Below are 20,256 nucleotides of genomic sequence, written 5' to 3' on the forward strand. Positions count from 1 at the left end.
GATCAGAGCCAAGGAATATTGGCAACTTCTAGAAGCTGATAAAGGCAAGGAAATGGAATTTCCCCTAAAGCCTCCAGAAAGGAACCCTGCCAAAACCTTGAGTTTGGTCCAGTGAGACCTATCCTTACACTGTAACCTACAGAACTGTAAGATAATAAATGTGTGTTGATTTAAGCCACTCACTAAGTTTGTGGCAACTTGTTAGCATTCTTTTGGGGGGAGAGAGGCCGAGGAATTTCAAAGCCAACTCCAAACTTTGTATCATCTCATTCCCATATACTGAGTATATCTATTTAGAAATATTAATATCTTCTTATATCCAAAGTACAGTTATTATAGCTAACAGGTTGAATAAAAATTCTTTCCCCATTAAAATGTCCTCAATTCTCTCAGCAGTGTATTTTTAGTGATGCTATACTGGTGCTATAACCATACCCAGAAGTCATGGCATTGCCTTTAAAACACAATAACTTAAGATGCCTGAACAGCTGAGTGGTTGAGCATCTGCCTTTGGCTCAGGTCATGATTCTGGGGTTCAAGGACCAACTCCCACATTGGGCTCCCTGCATGGAGCCTGCTTCTCCCTCTGCCTGTGTCTCTGCCTCTCTGTGTCTCTCATGAATAAAATATTTTAAAAAAAGTAATTTAACTTACTATTCCTAGAGAGATGTAGTTGGTCTTTGAATCAAGATCCAAAGAAAGTCCACAAACTGTATTTGCTTATTATGTCTCTTTGGTCTCACTAGGAGAGAACAGTTCATCTCCCTCACTTCTCCCCTATTCATGTCCTTGATGTATTAGGAAACCCAATCAGCTGCCACGTAGAATGTCCCACATTTGCTTCTTTGTGGTGTCATTTAACTTGTTTCTCTATGGCCCATAGTTTTTATAGGCTGGAAAATAGCTCTAAAATTTTTATTGGATTTAGGTTTGTAAATCCTTAAGAATATTGCACAAGTGATACTGCCTATTTCACATGAGGGACACAGTTACTATCTATTTTTAGTGATACCAGTTTCATTCAGTGAGTTCAGATGGTGACAACCTGATGCTCCACTATGTAGTTTTTCATCAACTTTTCCCTTAATGTTTGGTCTTTGCCTGAATCAATTGCTATACTAAGAGTTGAAAATAATTATTGCCTAATACCATTATTCCTTCCTTACATATTAACTGTAATTTTCTGTAAAGAAATGTTTTTCCAAAGTGGAAGAACATACTTATAATATGCTACTCTATCTATGCTATCTATTTATCTATAATTACATTATAATACATATATACTTATATCTTATATATAGATGTTATTTATATACTTATATATAGGTATATACACCTAGTGTGTGTGTGTATATATATATAGGTAATATGCACATATACTTACCTAGACTTTATCTCTAGGCATGACCTCTATTGATATTTAAAGAAGGATAAACCAAAACATGAAAAAACACTATCACTAGTGGGAGGGAATAAAACGCAATCAGTAGGAACAGAATCTAGACTTAGTATATCTTGCTTTGTAGATTTGAAATTTAAATTATCTAAGTATTTTACACAATTTTGAATTGTTTTAAAATTTACAGAAAATATATAAAAACTGAAAAAAATTCCCAAGTACTAAACTTAACTATGAATGTGACTGGTGCTATAACCATATAGAGAAGAGTTATTACATTGCCTTCAAAACACAGTAATTTGACTTATTATTCCTAGTGAGATGTACTGTAAGGACATTAAAAAAAAGAGTGTCAAAAAATTTAAACTGCTTTAATCATATTGTTCATAATATGTTGGTATTAGTTCTAAAACTATATGTACATATGATAATCATAGTATATATTATGTAAAACCAGTCATTAATATTAGAATCAAGATTTTCTGCATAAGAGATGAAAATAAAAAATTAAGTTAAACAAAAATCCTGCTGTCCTAAATTGAATTTAAAATATGAATGTGAAATACATAATTTCTTTAAAATATGTATTTCCTAACTCTGCCAACTGAAAATCCTGGAAACTATGATTAACTCAATTATAATGAGCACTCTTACTGTTAAGATTATGGTTTCTAAATATCATTTTCTCCCAAGAGGAACTGGATATTCTTAGAGAAATAAGTGATGTCAAGACTGAGGTAGGAAATATATGAAGTGAGCCTGCATCTTCTCGCATGAAAAGCAATAAAAATATCAAGAAATAGTAAGGTAATATCAAAAGGACTCAGGAGCAATATTAATGAGTCAGAAATTAGAAGACTAGGGAATTAATAAAAATAATAATTAGTATAAACCAAAACACATCATAAATGCTTAAACTATTAGTTCATAATAATCCTCTTTATTATTTTGTTCTTTGAAAACATGCCTTGCTGAGATTAAAATATTACTAAAGGACAGAAAACAAATTTTATCTTTTGAAAACACATAATACAGATGCCAATGACCCACACAAGCATCAAACCCATCATCTCAGTCACAGGACACTCTAATTTGGTGATTTACAATCTTGTGCTTTGTGATATGATGCTTTCAGGGTGTTTGTAGATTTCTTTCTTAAGATGATGCAAAAATCCATTTACTTAAAAATCATGCTCTAGTAATTTGAATTTATGGGACAAAGCATAAGACAATTTGAATGTAAACTGACATAGTTTTGACCTCAAGAATAAGTAGAAAGTTACCTAGCAGAAAATCATAATGACCTTGGCAAACTGGCAGAAGCAAAAATGAATACCTTTGGAAAGATATACTTTAACCCAATTTCCAAAGAATTCCAAGAGGGTCAATAAAATGAGTGGTTTAAAGTTAAGAAGTACAGAAAAAAAGTTAACAAATACAATACACAAAAGGAAACAAGCATTATTTGTGAAAACTGGCAGAAACAAAACTGAAATTTATCATATACTGGATATAGAATATAAAAGGTTTATGGTTATTAACACTAGATGAAGGAATGCTATCTTAGATTGGGTTTCCTAGAAATAAAGCTTGAGACTGGGATATCTATTAATATGTTTTCTTTAAAAAGGTTTATTTGAGAGAGGAGGGAGGAGCAGAGGGAGAGAATCTTCAAGCAGACTCACTCTTGAGCTAGGAGCAGAGGGAGAGAATCTTCAAGCAGACTCCCTCTTGAGCTAGGAGCCCAACAGGTTGATTACACAACCCAACCCACAAGATCATGACTTGAGCTGAAGCCAAGAGTCTGAAGCAAAACCCACTGAGCCACCCAAGTGCCCCTAGATTAATATGTTGCATTGAAGGGGTGCTCATCATGAAAATCTTTGGAGAATATGGGAAGGGAAAGAGCTGAGCAAGGGTAAAACTCAGATAAAATTCTAGTCTTTGCTCCATCCACAGATTAAGGATGATTTCTGAAGCCTAAACTGCAGTATGGGTCTGTATGTCTCCTTTTTGTTTCTTCTTCTACTTGTCTGGAAGTTATACATTCATTGTTATTTTAGTGGCTATTTTAGCCCGCATACATGACAAAGGCAATCAACAGCTACTATTGACAAGGATCAAGAGAACTCTCCTTTCCTACTGGTTGGATTGGAAACTGGTACAACTTCTTTGGAGAAGAGTTTGATATTATATGGTAAAGTTAAACATGTCGTGTGTCCTGTGACCCAATATTTTCAGAGCTATATGTTGGGCAAACATTTGAACCTGTGTACCAAGACTGTTAATAGCAGCATTGTTGCAATACTAAAGATATTTAGAAAATTCAAGTGTTCATTAGTAATTGAATAAATGAATAACTCCAAAAATAAATTAATCAATTGATAACTCCAATGATATGCTAGAACACTGAGCAGCAATGAAAATGGATAAAAATCTGTGTGTAACAAACGGACGAATTTCAAAAACTTGATGTTGAGCAAAGGAAGGAGAATATATACAATCATTTCACAAAGTTCACACACAGGCAAGCTTACATATATATATTTTTATGGGTACATACATAGATGTAAAATTTCAATAAAAGTAAGAGAATGATTAACACAAAATATGATTTGACGGTTAACTCTAGATTTGGGGAGGAAGGGGAGATGCAAACAAGGAGAAAGGGAATTTCTAACACTCTTTTCCTAACCTGCATGGTGAAGACGTAGTGCTGATTATTCTTTGAATAATTTGTATACATGATTTTATATAATTTTAATGTGATTAGCATATTTTATTTTAAAAATTTTCTTAGCATATTTTAGAACTTAAACTTATAAACTAAACTGCATGTTCCCTGAGAGCTGAAACCATGTCTCTTTTGCTTATCTCTGTGAGATTCAAAATGATTTCTTCTACATGACGTTGTATATGGATGAATTTTAGGGTTTTGAGAACTTTTCCTTCCACAAAGATGAGTTTTGGCAAAAGTTGGAGGGGGAAGCTTTGCTACAGCAGTTCTGTAACCAAATAAGTAAGATAACATCTAAATAGACCAGCACTATACATGGTACACGGTGAGTACTCAATACATATCAGTAGGTGCTGGTATTGGGGTCAGTTCTTCATCTTTTGATTTAACTCTAGGGGTTGTCTAAGTTAATTTCATTCAAATTTATTCATCAGGGGCACTAATTATATTGTAGTCACTCTTTCGTGCTGCTCAAGTATATAAATGTAGACTCTTTTGCCATTTCATGAATAGTGGTTGTAGCACCAACAGCTGAAAACCAGGGAAGTCCAACAGGGCTGAGTGTAACTGTAGCTTTTCCTCCTATGGAGGGAAAGGTCCATAGACTCACCTTAGAGGTTGACAGATGAAACACTATTTGCTAATTCTCAGTTCTAAGTGTCTTGGAATGATTTGTTTTACTATTTTAGAGACAAGGTTAACATCTAAAGTTTTCTATTAGGGCAAGTCCCCATTAAAAAAAATAAGAAATTATGATAACACCAGATATAGGAACAGTGTAAAATGGATTAGGACCTAAAAGTTGGTGGAGAAATAAATTTAATGAGTTTTAATCAACATTTGTTGTAATGAGATAAAATGAATAAATAGCAGAGCACAGATAAATAATTTATGACTCTTCTGCTTTTGCTATATCTACTATTTTTAAAAAAAATCATCTATTCATTGTGAGAAGTATGCTAATATCAGTGATGGTAACATGAAAGAATGGTCAATAGCAATTGTAAGAACTATTGATTGAGAATCTTAAAATAATTCTTTCACATATTTTAAAATGATAAAAATGTATATATTAAGATCAATAAAATAAGACATAAACATATATGTATTCTAGTCTCTGATATTAGATATATTTCTTAGTGTGGACTCTGGCCAAACATTTGAAAGCTACTGCCCCAGAAAATGTATTTTCTCTTCCTTGGATTAGAGTTGGATTGAATATTGCAAAATCATACATATATCAGGCTGTGAAATTACAGTGACTATAAGAAACTCTTTGGTAAATTAAATCTAAAGCAACATTTCTAAAATTGACACAAAAAATTGCACATATATTATGAAGTTGTCAATCAAATTATAAATTAAATCAACATAAAACATTCACTGACCATGAAATGTGACAGCTAGCTAAGACTGTGTAAATAATACTTGGACCAGTGAAAACTTTGATCCACCAGCATGAAGAAATTAGACAGACATGTGGACTCCTCAGAATCACAGACTCTTGGAAAAAATACATCAGATTTTTCTGTAAAATATATAATTCATTGCCAGTTACATGTGATGGATTTTGAAAAACTTCCAATTATTAAAATTTGAAAATAATAATAAAATAACCATAGAAGCTTTCAATATCACTTGCTTCAGCTGTTCTAGAAAACACTGCTATTTGGTTTCTGCAGAGTCAAGTGTAGAAGTGAGCAGATTGATAAATTTATAAACATCATGAAAAGAGTTGTAGAGAGGAACTGGAGCCACTCGGATGCCATTCGGTTCTCGCTTGTCACACTATGGGCAGGGAGGAGGGTGGAAATAAAGCCACAATACTGTTAAAATTAATTATTCACATAATGAAAAATATACATTTAAGATAAATTTACATAAAGCAATCATACTGATTTCCCTAAAACTTAATATATAAGCCTTTTTTTGTAAACTTGTCATGGATATAATTTATCAGTGGGGAGATTGGAATGACTGGAACCCTTGGGCACGTTTAAATGAATGAGAACTTCGCTGAGATCTGGAGAGTTTTAGCCAATTATCTTTACATTTGATCCTATAATGTATAATGTAATAAGGAGTTGGCTGTATCCTTGAAATGTCATGAAATAGACCCAGATAATTTGGTCTAGCCTGAAGATCACTATGGCTAATCCTTAAGAAACATCTACTATGAGTTAGAGAGTGCAGTAAATGGTTTATGTGTAACTAGACCATTTAACTCTCATAATCACCTTTGGAGGGAAGTATTTTTGTTCCCAAAATCCATATGCAAAAGCTTACACCAAAAGACATGAACTATCTTTCCCAGGAGTTCATAGCTTACAAATGGTAGAACTTGATTTGGAACACTAATATACGGATTTGTGCCTCTGGAATCTGAGATAACTCTTCTCAGGTGTAAGAAGCAAATCCTAAATTACAGTCACTGGAAGTAGATACATGACCACCATTTTTCCTGAAATGACCTGATTAACGCTTATTTTCTTCAAGAGACTAAACAGATCACTTAGGCCCAAGGGTTAAAAAATATATATACATACACATATACATTCCATACAATGTTAACATCCCTGAGATGTGTCTACAGTTCTTTTTTGACTAAAATGACAAGGTTGAAAATGACTTGGCTCAAACAACTAATAAGACTGACTTCTTTACTTCCTCTCCATTATGTTATGTTCTTTAATTTTGTTTATTCAATAAACATACATATTTGGGCTTTCACTAGTAAAAACTAGTGAAAACATGTCCTAATTGATTTTGATGAAACATTTTTTTTTCTGCTCAAGCTGTAATGACAAGAATGAATAAATTATGAGAGCCTGGTTCCTAAATTCAAAATTTGTGGTTTCTTCTTTTTTGTCAGAAATGACAGATCTCTATGCCTTCAATTAGCACGGTGATGATTATCTAGTTGGCACTTAATCTATCCTCACTAACTGCCCCATGTGAAATAACGTGCAATTAGCCAAAGAACCCAAATTTTACTCCCAACATGCAACCCAGAGAGAAAACTAGGTAGAGCAAAGCAAGAGATATACTTACAACCACTCCTCGTTTTTCTAGTTCTTGGAATACATATTTCATTGGAACAGAAAATGTGAGTGTAAGCTGGCAGCCACGCTCCTCTATGCAGGATGGAGTAATTATGTTCACAAACGGTTTCTTGGTATCTGCTGTATCTTTGTTATAGTAATGCTTGATCAAGTATTCCAGATAGCCGGTTAGCAAAATAGATTTTCTCCTCAATGCTTTCATGGTTGCTTGCTTAAAGATCTACAGAATGGGAAACAATCAGATTAACAGTGTCTCATTGATTTACAAAGAAGCAGAAATTGACTGAAAATCATGTTAAAAAAGGAAATGCCCGATTTTGATCTTTCCAAAAACATCCCATTTTAGGTAATCCTTTGTAAAAACATGTCCTCTTTTAAATGCTTGGCTATTAGAAGCCATATGCAAAGTTTCCATACAGAAAAAAAAAAAAACAGCCTTTACAAATGTCATTTAAACAACACTTGTAAAAGAAGAAAAAAATGTTAGTATAACATTCCTTTGGAATTATTTTACATTGGCTTAGTATAATTAATATAAGTAAGGCATATCTTAACAAATGCACTTAAAGATCATGAAATGCAAAGCTTTTCCTCACAACCATTCTAATATAACCATAATCAAGAGGACTTTTCTATTCTGGTATAGTTTTTGGTCCACACAAACGTATAAGAGCTAGCTACTCGTGTAAATATAAAAGGCAGTGTTACCACGATTATTTATAATTGTTTTGCCAGTTCCTGAATCTTCCCAGTAACAATAAGCAAAGAAGCAGTTAAGTAACAAAATGAAGTTTTGTCAGACAAGGAAGCAAGTAATGTTAGATAACATATATGTTAGTCCCGGGGCAGTTAGGCTTGTGTGTGTGTGTGTGTGTGTGTGTGTGTTTCTCTCTCTCTCTCCCTCCTCCTCCCCCTCTCTCTTTAGCTTTCCTTCTTCTTTCATCATCTTTTCTCCCTGCTAAACTCTCACACTGTTGTGAAAATACTGCCATTTGCTGCCTGAGGTGTCGTATATTAAGATGAGTGACAAGTGCACACAATAACTGGTGTTGGAACATTAGAGGTCAACACAGACATGCTTTTCCAGCTTATCTCTTAAGGTCAAGTAGAGTTTAAAAATATATCCTACATATAAGAACTGAATGAACTGCAAACAGAGCATGATGCTCTGGCGTGTCACTTAATATCCCTTTTCTGTATCGCGTTATGCCACAGAGCAAAGATAGGGTCATTCAGTGACATCTAGACTTGATGAAGCTTGTTATTTCTGTATATACATGTGGCACGTGTGAACAGGCATTCTAATAGAACCCAAACCATGTGGGCAAAGATTTTGACCTATCTTGCACGGAAGCTATGGCTTTGGCTGAAGGAGATCAACAGATTGGTATTGAAGGTAAGGATACTCCAGGAAGACCAGAGGAACAGGCTAGGATGGTATCTTTCTCTCTCCTCCACCAGACATCACAGATTATGGAAGAGACTGGATGCAACTGGAGTTGGATGTCTGTTTCAGAAGGTATCTGAGATGGGCGGTACCAGCAGGTAACCCTAGTTACTCAGGTAACCCCAGGTACATTGAGTGTGATGGGAACCATCTCCTCATTGGCCTGTGTAAACTGAAATGTAAGTAGAGCTAGCGCAAGGTGGACTCAGGGGAACTCTGCCCACTTTTGGATCAAGAGATCCTGGATGGAGAATCAATTCTCACAAAGGGCAGCAAGAGGGAGAGAGCAAAGCATGGCCCCACCAGCAGTTTGGTTGTCAGAATAGGAATAAAAGGAGAGAAAATCTTTCCAATCTTCTCTTTGGAGATTAATAGTAATTCAAGGAACATTTAATCTATAAATAATTCTGAAATGTATTCTGGTTCTGCTATAAGCCCCGTGAGATACAGGTAAGAGCAATGTGTGAAGTACTCCTTCTAATGAGATTTCATTTGTATTCACAGGTTAGTAAGACTTTGGGGAATATTACTTAAGCTTACAGGTTTTTTAAAGGAGATTTCGTTCTTGCAGGTTTCTCTGATAACTAGAAACTGATTTTTTTATGACAAATAGTCTCAATTTTAACATACTCTTTGATAATAAAATAACTTTTAAATATGAATCCATTTTCCATCACTAAACCACAGAAAGGGCAGCTGCATTGTGAGGCACTCAAAATCTTGTCAGAGGGTATGAAGGTCTCTTCTGAGGACTCACATGGAAATATTAAGAGGGGATAATGGGAGTTAACGGGCGAATAGAAAAAAAAATCTTTTCTTTTTGGCTTCTCATTATTTCTATGCTTTCAATACTGAGAAAGAATATTTTTTTAAATTAGAAAAAATGAAAGCTGTTTGAAAATATTCAGCTTATAACAATTTTTGGCAGAGTTTCAACTACGTGAGTTATTTTTCTTACTGAGCAAAATGAATACAAAGCTAGAAAAGTTAGGGAAGTTTAAATGGGAAAAATAAGTATAGTACAATGTTTCGATTGTTGCATTTTTTCTCTTAAATTCTTAAAATTTGCTGCCTAATAACTTTCTGAGAAAACACATAGTACATTTCTTCCTCCTTGCCATATATTTTAATTGAATGTTCTAATTTTGTATCTTGGAGCTATTTATTTCATTATAAATTCATATACTGAAAAAGTCTAAAAATTATCTACCTATTGCTACATACAAGTATGACCCTTCAAAATACAATAGATGTATTTTTTAATTTCAAGTTAGTAGTTGGCAGATTGAGATTTTTGAAGTAATTTGGTATAAATATCTTCATTTTAAAAATGAGACAAATGAGGGATGTCTGGGTGGCTCAGTGATTGGGCGTCTGCTTTTGGAGCAGGTCATGATCCCGGGGTCCTGGGATCAAGTCCTGCATCAGGTACCCACAGGGAGCCTGCTTCTCCCTCTGCCTATGTTTCTGCCTCTCTCTGTGTCTCTCTTGTGAATAAATGAAATCTTTTAAAAAATGAGACAAGGAGGGATGCCTGGGTGGCTCAGCGGTTAAGTGTCCGCCTTTGGCCCAGGGCATGATCCTGGAGACCCAGGATCGAGTCTCACACCAGGTTCCCTGCAGGGAGCCTGCTTCTCCCTCTGCTTGTGTCTCTGCCTCTCTTTCTGTGTCTTTCATGAATAAGTAAATAAAATCTTTAAAAAATGAGACAAATGAACTTGAGTACATAAAGTGAAGAGACAGTTGTCACCTAAGGTCACACTTAGTATCCCAATGAAGGAGACAGTTTATGCCTCCTAGTTTCGAACCCTAGATTCCTTTGATCCACATTTTTTTAATAATAAAATTTGTAACATAATTGTACTATATATATATTTGTATTATATGTATTTGTGCTTGTACCATATTGTACCATGTAAATAGGTGATAAAAATTATTAAGAGCTAATGATATAAAGAAAAGGACAGTTTGAAACTGATTATAAGGTACTATTTTTCATACTATCATTCAATTGGATGCACATGTAATTACAAACATATCACTATTTTAAAAAATCATATTGTAAAACAGATACCTTATCCATGTACACTGATTCTTATGTTTAGAATCTCTCCTCCAGTTGGTATTTGACTATGTAGGACGTTTTTTGAAAGAGAAGTAGCTACAACAAGGAAAGGCACTTTGATTCATGTATCTGTTTCATTTTTATTCAAATTTCAATCACCTGACTCCTACCATGTGACAACGCAAACAGGAGAAGGAACAACATGAAGGCTGCCCTTATGCTTACTCCCATGGCTTCTGGGGAGTAGAACATTTTAATGGTTAGGTAAGGAATAAGAAGTAATAAAATGCATTATTTTGTAATTTCAGAATTTTGCAATTTATAATGAGGAGAAGAATTTCAAAAACACTTTCTTTAACACAACGTTGGATTGCATAAAGATATTTTGGCTAGAACAGACCATCAGCAGCGACTAACCCCAGTAACGTGTTTCTAAGAGGCTCAAGAGAAATACTTCAGTGATAAGATGCTCCAGGGAAGTATATATCCCACTTCTCGGGGCTTTTGGGGTCTTTTTGCTAAGTTTAAATGGTAAAGAAAAAAAATAAATCAATCCTCAGATTCCAGCTGAAAATAAGAACCTTGTCTAGGTGACTGTAATACTGTGTGATGCGGTGGTAAAAACTTCTGAGCTTTTTATTATTCAAGACTAGCCTAGAGAACTGGTGGTAGGAAAACTGAGAATGTGACTTTTTTTTCATGGCAGGAGGGTGAAATACTTGAAATCAGTCAACTTGCAGAAACATACCAAAGTTAGAGTGTCTAAAATTTCCAGATCTGGCTGAGAACTCATTGGCAAAGATAAGGAAAATCAGTGGAAATGTAAGTACTAGTTCTTCCCAAGGTACACCTTGGTGCTTTTCATATTGTAATTTATCCTCTCCCTGACACAAACTTGCAAAGTGAGCAAAATTTTATTTCGTTTTAAAAACATTTACAGAACTGTTTCTCTGAATAGACATCATAAAAACAATCCAAGTATCATTCATTACCTGACTTGCTAAGCAGATTCCCTCACTACTCTCTCACCAAAAAATAAAATAAATAAATAAATAAATAAATAAATAAATAAATGAATAAATAAATAAATAAATAGATAAATAAAAAATAAAAAAAAATTTTCACTGCCTGAAAAATCTTGTTACTGGGTCTATTTCCAATTAAAAAAAAAAGAAGAAGAAGAAGAAAACAAAAAACTGCCAAAAAGCGAAAACAACACAAGCTCCATCTAGTGGTCACAGTGAGTAGGTGCTCTTTAAATTGGGATGAAGTGAAACAGTGTTGATTACCACTATCTAGTGGTGAAGTTGTATAAAAAAAGAACTTTACATTGCCATCCAGTGGGCAAAATGAGAAAATGCTAGGCGTGTTCACAGAATCCTAGAATTTAGGTTTAGAAGAGATTTTGGAAGTTGTTATCCAGTCATTCATTCTGGAATACTTCACACAGGATTTCCTAAAATACCACGAACTAGATGATTTTAAAATACCTTGAATTAAAAACTTCAAATTCTCTTTTGAATTGCTATATACTTAAGATCTGTTAGAAACACATATTTACCTAAAAAAGAGAAACACTTATTTACCTAAAATATTTTACTCTGATATATTCATATAAAATATATTCACCTACTATATATAGGTATTAGTTACATAGCATATATTTACAATATATATTTACTTAAATAAATTTAGTCTCATCTTGAAATTAATGAATATCCAAATAGTTAAGTTATACATGTGAATATAATATAGATATAAATGGATAGATAAAATAGATTAGTATCTCTATATAAATAGATGAAAAGGTAGATATGCAAATCTAGAAAACCGAATTGATTCCTTGGATGTTACTATTTAGAGTGAAACTGATTTTAACTAAAAATATGAATTTACTAAAAATATATATCAAGTCAGTAATAGTAGAGATTTTACAAGAATATAATGGCATGGACACTCCAGTATAAAAAAAAAAATCCAAGTATCTCATGAGACAATCTTGCTCAATCATTGGTTTATCCTGATATTTTCTTTTCTTTTTCCCCTTAAGGTCTGTCTTCCTATAGTTTTGTGACATAGTTCATTGGCTCACAGAACCAAAAGAACAGAGTCCCCAGTAATCACAACAGTGTCTGGCACATAATACTTTCTTAATAGATAAATGTTGAATGAGTGAATTAATCAAGAATTAAATATTACATGCTTATTGTGTAATAGAGAAACCACAAGAAGATTCAACAACTTATTTAAGTTCATACAAATCCTAAGTGGAACTAAAAATATGTATACGCTGGTCAGTTCCCAAACATTTATGAAGTGCCAACAACATCGATGACGTGCCAAGCACAGTGCTGAGGGTGGAGATATAAATTGAAAAATGGCAATTAGCACAGAGTCTCTGTTCTAAAGGAGAACACTGGCCTTTGACCATTGTTTACACACAGGGCACATTAATCTTGCTGTTTAGAGGAGAAGGTCTTACAACATGTCACAGTCAGGTAAAGAAATAGGTAAAGATATGGGAAGGTCGAAGCATAGATCACTCACCTCTAAACTAGCCTGTAAGGAACAGACCAATAAAATGGGAGGATTTGAAATTCGAAATCCACTGACTCCAGGGCTTAATTGCAGTTCTGAAAAATGAACATCATGTCATTTTTATAAAACATACCTTAAAAAGAATCCCTTATGGATTTTTTTTATGACAGTAAAGTAGTAGAGAGAAAAAGAGTAAGATTTAAGAACTTTCATTCCTAAGCTTTCTGAGATATTTAAGAGAAATTGCATGTACCTAAAATACTGGCATATTTCCCTTTCATCTACAATGTCTGTCTCCCCTGCCCCCCCTTTGTTAGCCCCCTACCAAACTCTAGAGCCCTCAGACACGTAAAAATGGCCTCTTAGAGATTTCTGGACCTCATTCTCTGTTCTCCCACTCCCAAAACAGCATTCCTTAGCCTGCTCCATGCTTCGCTTTTCTAGTATGAAACCACATCGATGAAAGAAAAACATCAAGATTTTAATGGCTTATAATTGTAATGTTATCCAAAGGCAGAAATAAGAATGAGATGACCTGTGAAGGTGACTTTTAGCACTAGGATTATTAGGGCAAGTGGCTTCTCATAGGGGGAAAGAAGAGGCTTTTTAAAAAATGATCTGGGTATGCCTGGGTGGTTCAGTGGGTTGTGTCTGTCCTCTGTTCAGGTCCTGATCCCAGGGTCCTGGGATCAAGTCTCACATTGGGCTCCTTGCTTAGCGGGAAGCCCTCCCTTTGCCTGCTGCTCCCGCTGATTGTGCTCTCTCTCTGATAAGTAAATAAAATCTTTAAAAAATAAAATTAAATAATGATCTGCCTAAGAATGACATATTTAAGAGATAAATTAATAGCAAATCTTATCCGGGACACCTAGGTAACTCAGCAGTTGAGCATCTGCCTTCATATGCAGGGCATGACCCTGGGGACCTGGGATAGAGTCCTGTGTCAGGCTCCCATGGGGAGCCTGCTTCTCCCTCTGCCTGTGTCTCTGCCTCTCTTTCAGTGTCTCTCATTAATAAATAAATAAAATCTTTTTAAAAGTATCAGATCTTACCCTACTTAGAATCAATTAGATTGAATAGTAGCAAGTCAAATCCAATAGAGAAGATCGCAGGTTGGAGATTGAATTAAAGCTAAACCCGACTAAAAGAGCATCAGAATATTCCCCATCTCTAGAGATGCATCTAACCCAGGTCTCAAAAAATAATGTCCTAGGGACTAAATCTGGCCCCCAACTTGCTTTTGTAAATAAAGTTTCATTGGAACATAGACACAATCACTCATCTGTCTATGATTGCTTTAGCACTCCAACGGCGGAATTGAATATTTGCCACAGAGAATATAGTCCCAAAAGGTTAAAATATCTCATCTCTGGTCCTTCACAGAGAAACTCTGCCCACTTCTGATCTAGTCCAATTCTTTCATTTACAGATAAGAAAACCCATCACAAAAAAAAAAAATTAAGTAACTGGCATAATAACGGAGCTAATTATTCCAGCCGCCAAGATAAAATACAGATTTCTTAATTTGACTGGAACAGCCCATCTTGATCATTTGCATCTTGGTTTTTGCAAATGTAAATTTATTTAAAATAGCAACTCAGGTTGGTAGCAGTCTGAAGGATCAAGCTGAACTGAAACTCTCAAAAAATGTATGAAGCTTTCTATATTCCATGTGATTGAAGAATAGAATCACTCAAGAAAAAGAAACAGGACAGTTTGGGAGTATTTTGCACAGGTTGCACTCTCATTTCTACCTGCTGGGGTTCAACTTCTATTGTTTTGTGTGTGGCAAAAGCCACAAAAGGAAAAACTGAAAAAAGAGAGATAAAAACGAACATTTATAAAATAGCACTGCTGTGTGCTACTAGTTTACAGCTTTGAACTTCTCACTCTCAAATCAAACCCTGACATAGATTTTATTATTCACATTAGATATGCAAGAAGGAAAACAAAACAGAAAACAAACAAACAAAAAAAACACAAGATGATATAATTTGTGCAGCATCACAAAACTATTAAACAGCAAAGTGGAATTGACACCGAAGTCTCTTTGGGTCTAACTACAAGCCAGAAATATCTTTCTGTCCTCACTGCCTGATGTTTTGGGTACTCAATATTGATGGGATCTGAGTCCTGTACATTACATTTCACTTCCACTTATCTCCCTACAAAGGGATAGACTCAAATTCATGCTAAAATCTACAAACACTTAGTCTTACACTCTGGAAATGTCATTTCTTATTTTAAGAATTCTCAGTGGCATTTTCAAAGTGCACTCTCCATGAGGCATGTATATTACATATCATACAGAGACAGATGAAAATTGAAATAAAGGAAGAATAAAATGACTTGGGAAGGGAAATTGAATACACTTACTGTTATCCATCTTAAATCGGCTGCTGAGTTCATGGCCAAACCACCCTACTAACCTAAAACATAAATAAAGACATTAGATATTTTGACCACAAAAGTAACTGCAATTAATATAGAGATCTGAGGCTTATATATCAAAACCATTTGTGATGTGCGTTATTAAATATCTAAGCATATATGTTATATAATAAGGCAATTCATATTTATAACCTTATCAAGAATGAAGATTAAAAAATCAATTTATTCATATTGTTTTTTGTGATGTTAAATCATATATATTCAAGAATCTTTTACCTTATTTAAAATAAAATGAACAAAAATATTGAGGTTTTTTTTTTTAGATTTAAAACAAAGGTATAAGCTCAAAAAGAAAAAGCAATTAATGCAATAATATACTTTTCACAATAGGCTCCCCTAATGAGAAAGTGTTAGAATAACCTATATAATTGTTGAAAATTTTGAATAATTTCCAAATGGAATTGATTATTTTCATACTTTAGTGAGATTAATACATAAATAGGAAGTCATAAATGTATGTATGCATGTGCATATTAGAGGAAAAGAATTATAAAATAAAGAAAAAAATTTGAGAAATAGGAATTCAATATTCCTGATAATATGTTATTCCTAAATAAATTTTTAGTTTCAATGCTGCCAAAATATAACATTCCAAGGCACTTCATTAGAACTGGGCAAAATAGTCTTTAGTTTACACAGAATATATGAGTGAAAATAATAAATTTTGAAATAGAAGGTTATAACGATGAGTATGCTGTATCTTACAGTTCAACATGTTATAAAATTAATGAAATGAATATGCGTAAGACTGATGAATGAAGCATCAGGGGGACAAATGGAACAGAAAATATAAAAACAAGGGTGCCTGGGTGACTCAATCAGTGACTCGCAGTTTCAGCTCAGGTCAAGATCTCAGGATCTCAGGATGATGAGATCAAGCCCCAGTTGGGCTTTAAGCTCAATGTGGAATTGGCTTGAGCTTCTCTGCCTTTCCTTCTCCCTCTGCCACTCTCCCTGCTTGTGGGCATGCTCTCCCTCTCTTAAATAAATATATAAACAAATAAATAAAAATTTTTAAAAAATAAAAATAGTCCTCAGATCATGTAACAATTTAATGTGATAATTGTCACATTTTGAAAACTCAAAGATAAAAGATACACATATATTTAAGGTTTTGGAAAGAAAAAAAATCCTTTGTTTTTAAGATTTTACTATTCATGAGAGACAGAGAGAGAGAGGCAGAGACAGAGCAGGCTCCATACAGGGAGCCCCATGTGGGACTCCATCCAGAGACTCCAGGATTGCACCCTGAGTTAAAAGCAGACACTCAATCGCTGAGCAACCCAGGTGTCCCAGAAAGAAAAAATTCTGACTATAAAAATGAAAGGAAATACAGAAGCAAATATCAATAGATCCATAAACATTTAAAATTCTGTATTAAAAAGACAGATAAAATGAAAAAGCAAACCAATGATGGGGTGAAGGCTGTTACTTGCCACCTATGAGTTTTCATCATGTTTTTTCACCAGAGAAAGGATAATGCCCCTGAAGCTTCCCAGCCATCAAGCATGGACATGGGCATCATTATAAAAGGATAAATGAAAATGTCCCACAAATTCAGGAGGAAGAAAATACATGGGATTCCAAGCAAAAATGGTGAGGACAGAATAAAGAAAAAAAAATAGATATGTTTCAAATTTGGCAAATGCAATCACTCAATGAAGAAATATCTATATACTATCCTCCCACCATGGGAAGGAAACATACTGCATGAATATTATGTGTAGCTAAGTCAAATAGTATAAAGATTACTAGTGTTGATAAAGCAAGAGATCAGCTAATATTAGTCATGAATTCTTTTTCTTTTTTGTTAAAACAAAATTTTAAATTCTAATAAGTTAACATACAGTGTAAAATTGGTTTCAAATTTAGTGATGATTCATCACTTATATATAACACCCAATGCTCATCATAACAAGTGCCTTCCTTGATATTCATCATCCATTTAATCCATCCCCCACCCACTTCCCCTTCTGCAGCCCTCAGTTTGTTCTCTTACTGTTAAGAGTCCCTTATGGTTTGCTTCCCTTTTCCTTCCTATATGTTCATCTATTTTGCTTCTTAAGTTCCACATGAGTGAAATTATATGGTATTTGTCTCTGACTGACTTATTTTGCTTAGCATAATGCACTCTAGTTCCATGTACGTTGTTGCAAATGGCAAGACATTCTTTTTGAAGGTTGAGTAGTATTCCATTATATGTAGATATCTATATCTGTGTGTGTGTGTGTGTGTGTGTGTATCTTTATCCAGTCATCAGTCAATAGACATGTGGGCTCTTCCCATAGTTTGGCTATTGTTGGCAATGCTGCTATAAACATCAGGGTGCATTTGCCTCTTTGATCCCATTAATTCTTCATGAAAATATACCTGAAGGTAAAGTTAAATCAACCAAGAGATGCCTGAGGACATTATGACAGAAAGATATATGGTGACTATTGAATATATTTCATTATAGGACCAGGATTAAACAAATGTAGGGATGAAGGTGACAGAACAAAATGAAAGAGAATGCTTTATGACAGTGTGAAAATGCATAACTGGCAAAATGGAGAGAAATGAAATAATTTCATTGAGTGTATTTAAACTTGATGAATCAAGTAACAAAATATAATCAGATCTAAGATTATGCACTAAACACCAAGAATGTCAAAATTGACTAAGTCACAGGGTGAAGGGAATTTGGTCAGAAGGGAAAGGACACCTGCTAAATCTTCCATTGCTCATGAAAGGAAACTAATAGAAGAAAATAAGAAAGATTAAAATTCTAAATTAAATTATGAAATATCAGAACTATTTACTGATAATGAACAAAAAAGCAAAACATATCTAGTGTTGAAAGACTAAAAAGATCTAGAAACAGAAAATATGACACTGAATGGCATTGAATTAAGACCAGAAGTAGCAAGGCAATAAAATTTAATGGGTTTAATTCAAATACTGAAAGACAAAGTGATCAGATTGTACAATAAATCAAAGAGAATCAGTTAAAATGAGTGTTTCAGAAAGAAACAGACAAAACAGTTATTAATTTCTAGACATCACAAAACAGGACAGCAATATTTATAAAGCAGATGTTACAGAAGTAGAAATATCCTGTGGTTTCAGAATAGTTTCAGTGACCTCATTGAGTCTATGATGGATCAAATAAACAAAATACTAATTAAGAGGTAAATCTAAGTGACAATTGTTTAATGCTTTGTTCCTAAATAAAGAGTATAGGTTCTTTAGAAGTGCTCATAAAATACTGACTAAAATTAACTACAAAATAATGTGATATTTCCAGTCAATATATTGTTGTGTCTTCTGATTACAATCCAATAAAATAAGCAACTAATAAGAAACTAAAAACAAAACAAAACAAGAGAACTCAATTACTTGGGAAGTTGAAATAAAATTTATTTCAAATTACTTTTCTGATCAAGTTGAAATAGTAGATTTTCTTTAAAAAATAATGAAACACTATAGTTCAATATCTTTGGGATATTGCTAGAATAGTGCACAGAGAAATATTTCTAGCTTTAGATATCAGATCAATAGAAACATTTTTTAAAGAAAAGGAAGTAAATCAATAATAAGAACAAAAAAGTCACAGAGAACAAGAAAATAAACTGAAATAAAGTTGTAATATACATTAATAAAGATAAAAGCTAGAATTAATGGTTAGAAAGCATAAAATAAGTTACAATGATATATAAATTAAAAAATCAATTTTGGTGAGAGTGAGAGATATCAATGAATTGAGAAAACACAAAACAAGTGTAGCTATAAAAAAATAAAACAAAAAAAAATAAAACAACTTGGGGAGGAATAATCACAAAATAGAAAAAAATAAGATCATCATAAGACAAATTACTAAAATTAGTTTGTTTTTTAAGATTGATTGATTGATTTGAGAGAGTAACACATAGAGGGAGAGACAGAGAAAAGAGAGCAAAGCAGGGGGAAGGGCAGAGGGAGAAGCAGGCTCCCCACTGAGGCTCCCTACTAGGACTCCAGGATCAAGACCTGAACCCAAGGCAGACACTTAAGGGACTGAGCCACCCAGGCACCTCTAAAATCAATTTTAAAACTTACATCAAAATGTATAATTTTCTAGGACAATTTATAATCCAAAGAAATTCCAGAAAAGAGAAAGAATCAAAACCTGTAGATTTTAATAGAAGAAATAAACATCTCAAATACCTAAAGCTCCTAAAAGAAGGTGATAGCATAGAGAAATTCTGCAACACTTTTCAGAGTAGATAACTCCAAGGCTATTTAAACTATTCAGGAACATAAAAAAAAAAAAAACAAAACTAACAACAACAACAAAAAGGAGTATGGGAAAACTTCACACTTTTTGGGGAACAAATATAACTAATATCAAACCAGATTAGAATTGCACACATCTGACTTAAGAATATTATTGACTTAAAAATATTTCAAAAATCATAAAGAGATTCAAATACCACATAAAAATATGTTATGAACAGTCTAGTTCATTTAAGAAATGCAAAAATGGCTTTATATTAGCAAATTTATTATATACAATTTATTCTATTAATAAAGCTAAAA

General features: G+C 33.7%; 1 protein-coding gene across 2 annotated transcripts in view; it reads right to left on the reverse strand.

Annotated features, from left to right (window-relative positions):
* Positions 1–2,319: 2,319 nt before the first annotated feature.
* LOC129514433 (kynureninase) overlaps positions 2,320–20,256 on the reverse strand; it is a 113,841-nt gene continuing 95,904 nt past the window's right edge. For both annotated transcript variants that reach the window (XM_055332998.1, XM_055332997.1), the window contains 4 exons: positions 15,625–15,677; positions 13,258–13,343; positions 7,188–7,418; positions 2,320–5,924 (listed from right to left, as the gene is read on the reverse strand). In XM_055332998.1, coding sequence (XP_055188973.1) covers positions 5,802–5,924; positions 7,188–7,418; positions 13,258–13,343; positions 15,625–15,677 — 493 coding nt within the window. In that variant the 3' untranslated portion in view covers positions 2,320–5,801. The remainder of the gene's footprint in view (positions 5,925–7,187; positions 7,419–13,257; positions 13,344–15,624; positions 15,678–20,256) is intronic.

Source organism: Nyctereutes procyonoides, unplaced genomic scaffold, assembly GCF_905146905.1.
Source record: "Nyctereutes procyonoides isolate TBG_1078 unplaced genomic scaffold, NYPRO_anot_genome, whole genome shotgun sequence".
Taxonomy (NCBI): Eukaryota; Metazoa; Chordata; class Mammalia; order Carnivora; family Canidae; genus Nyctereutes; species Nyctereutes procyonoides.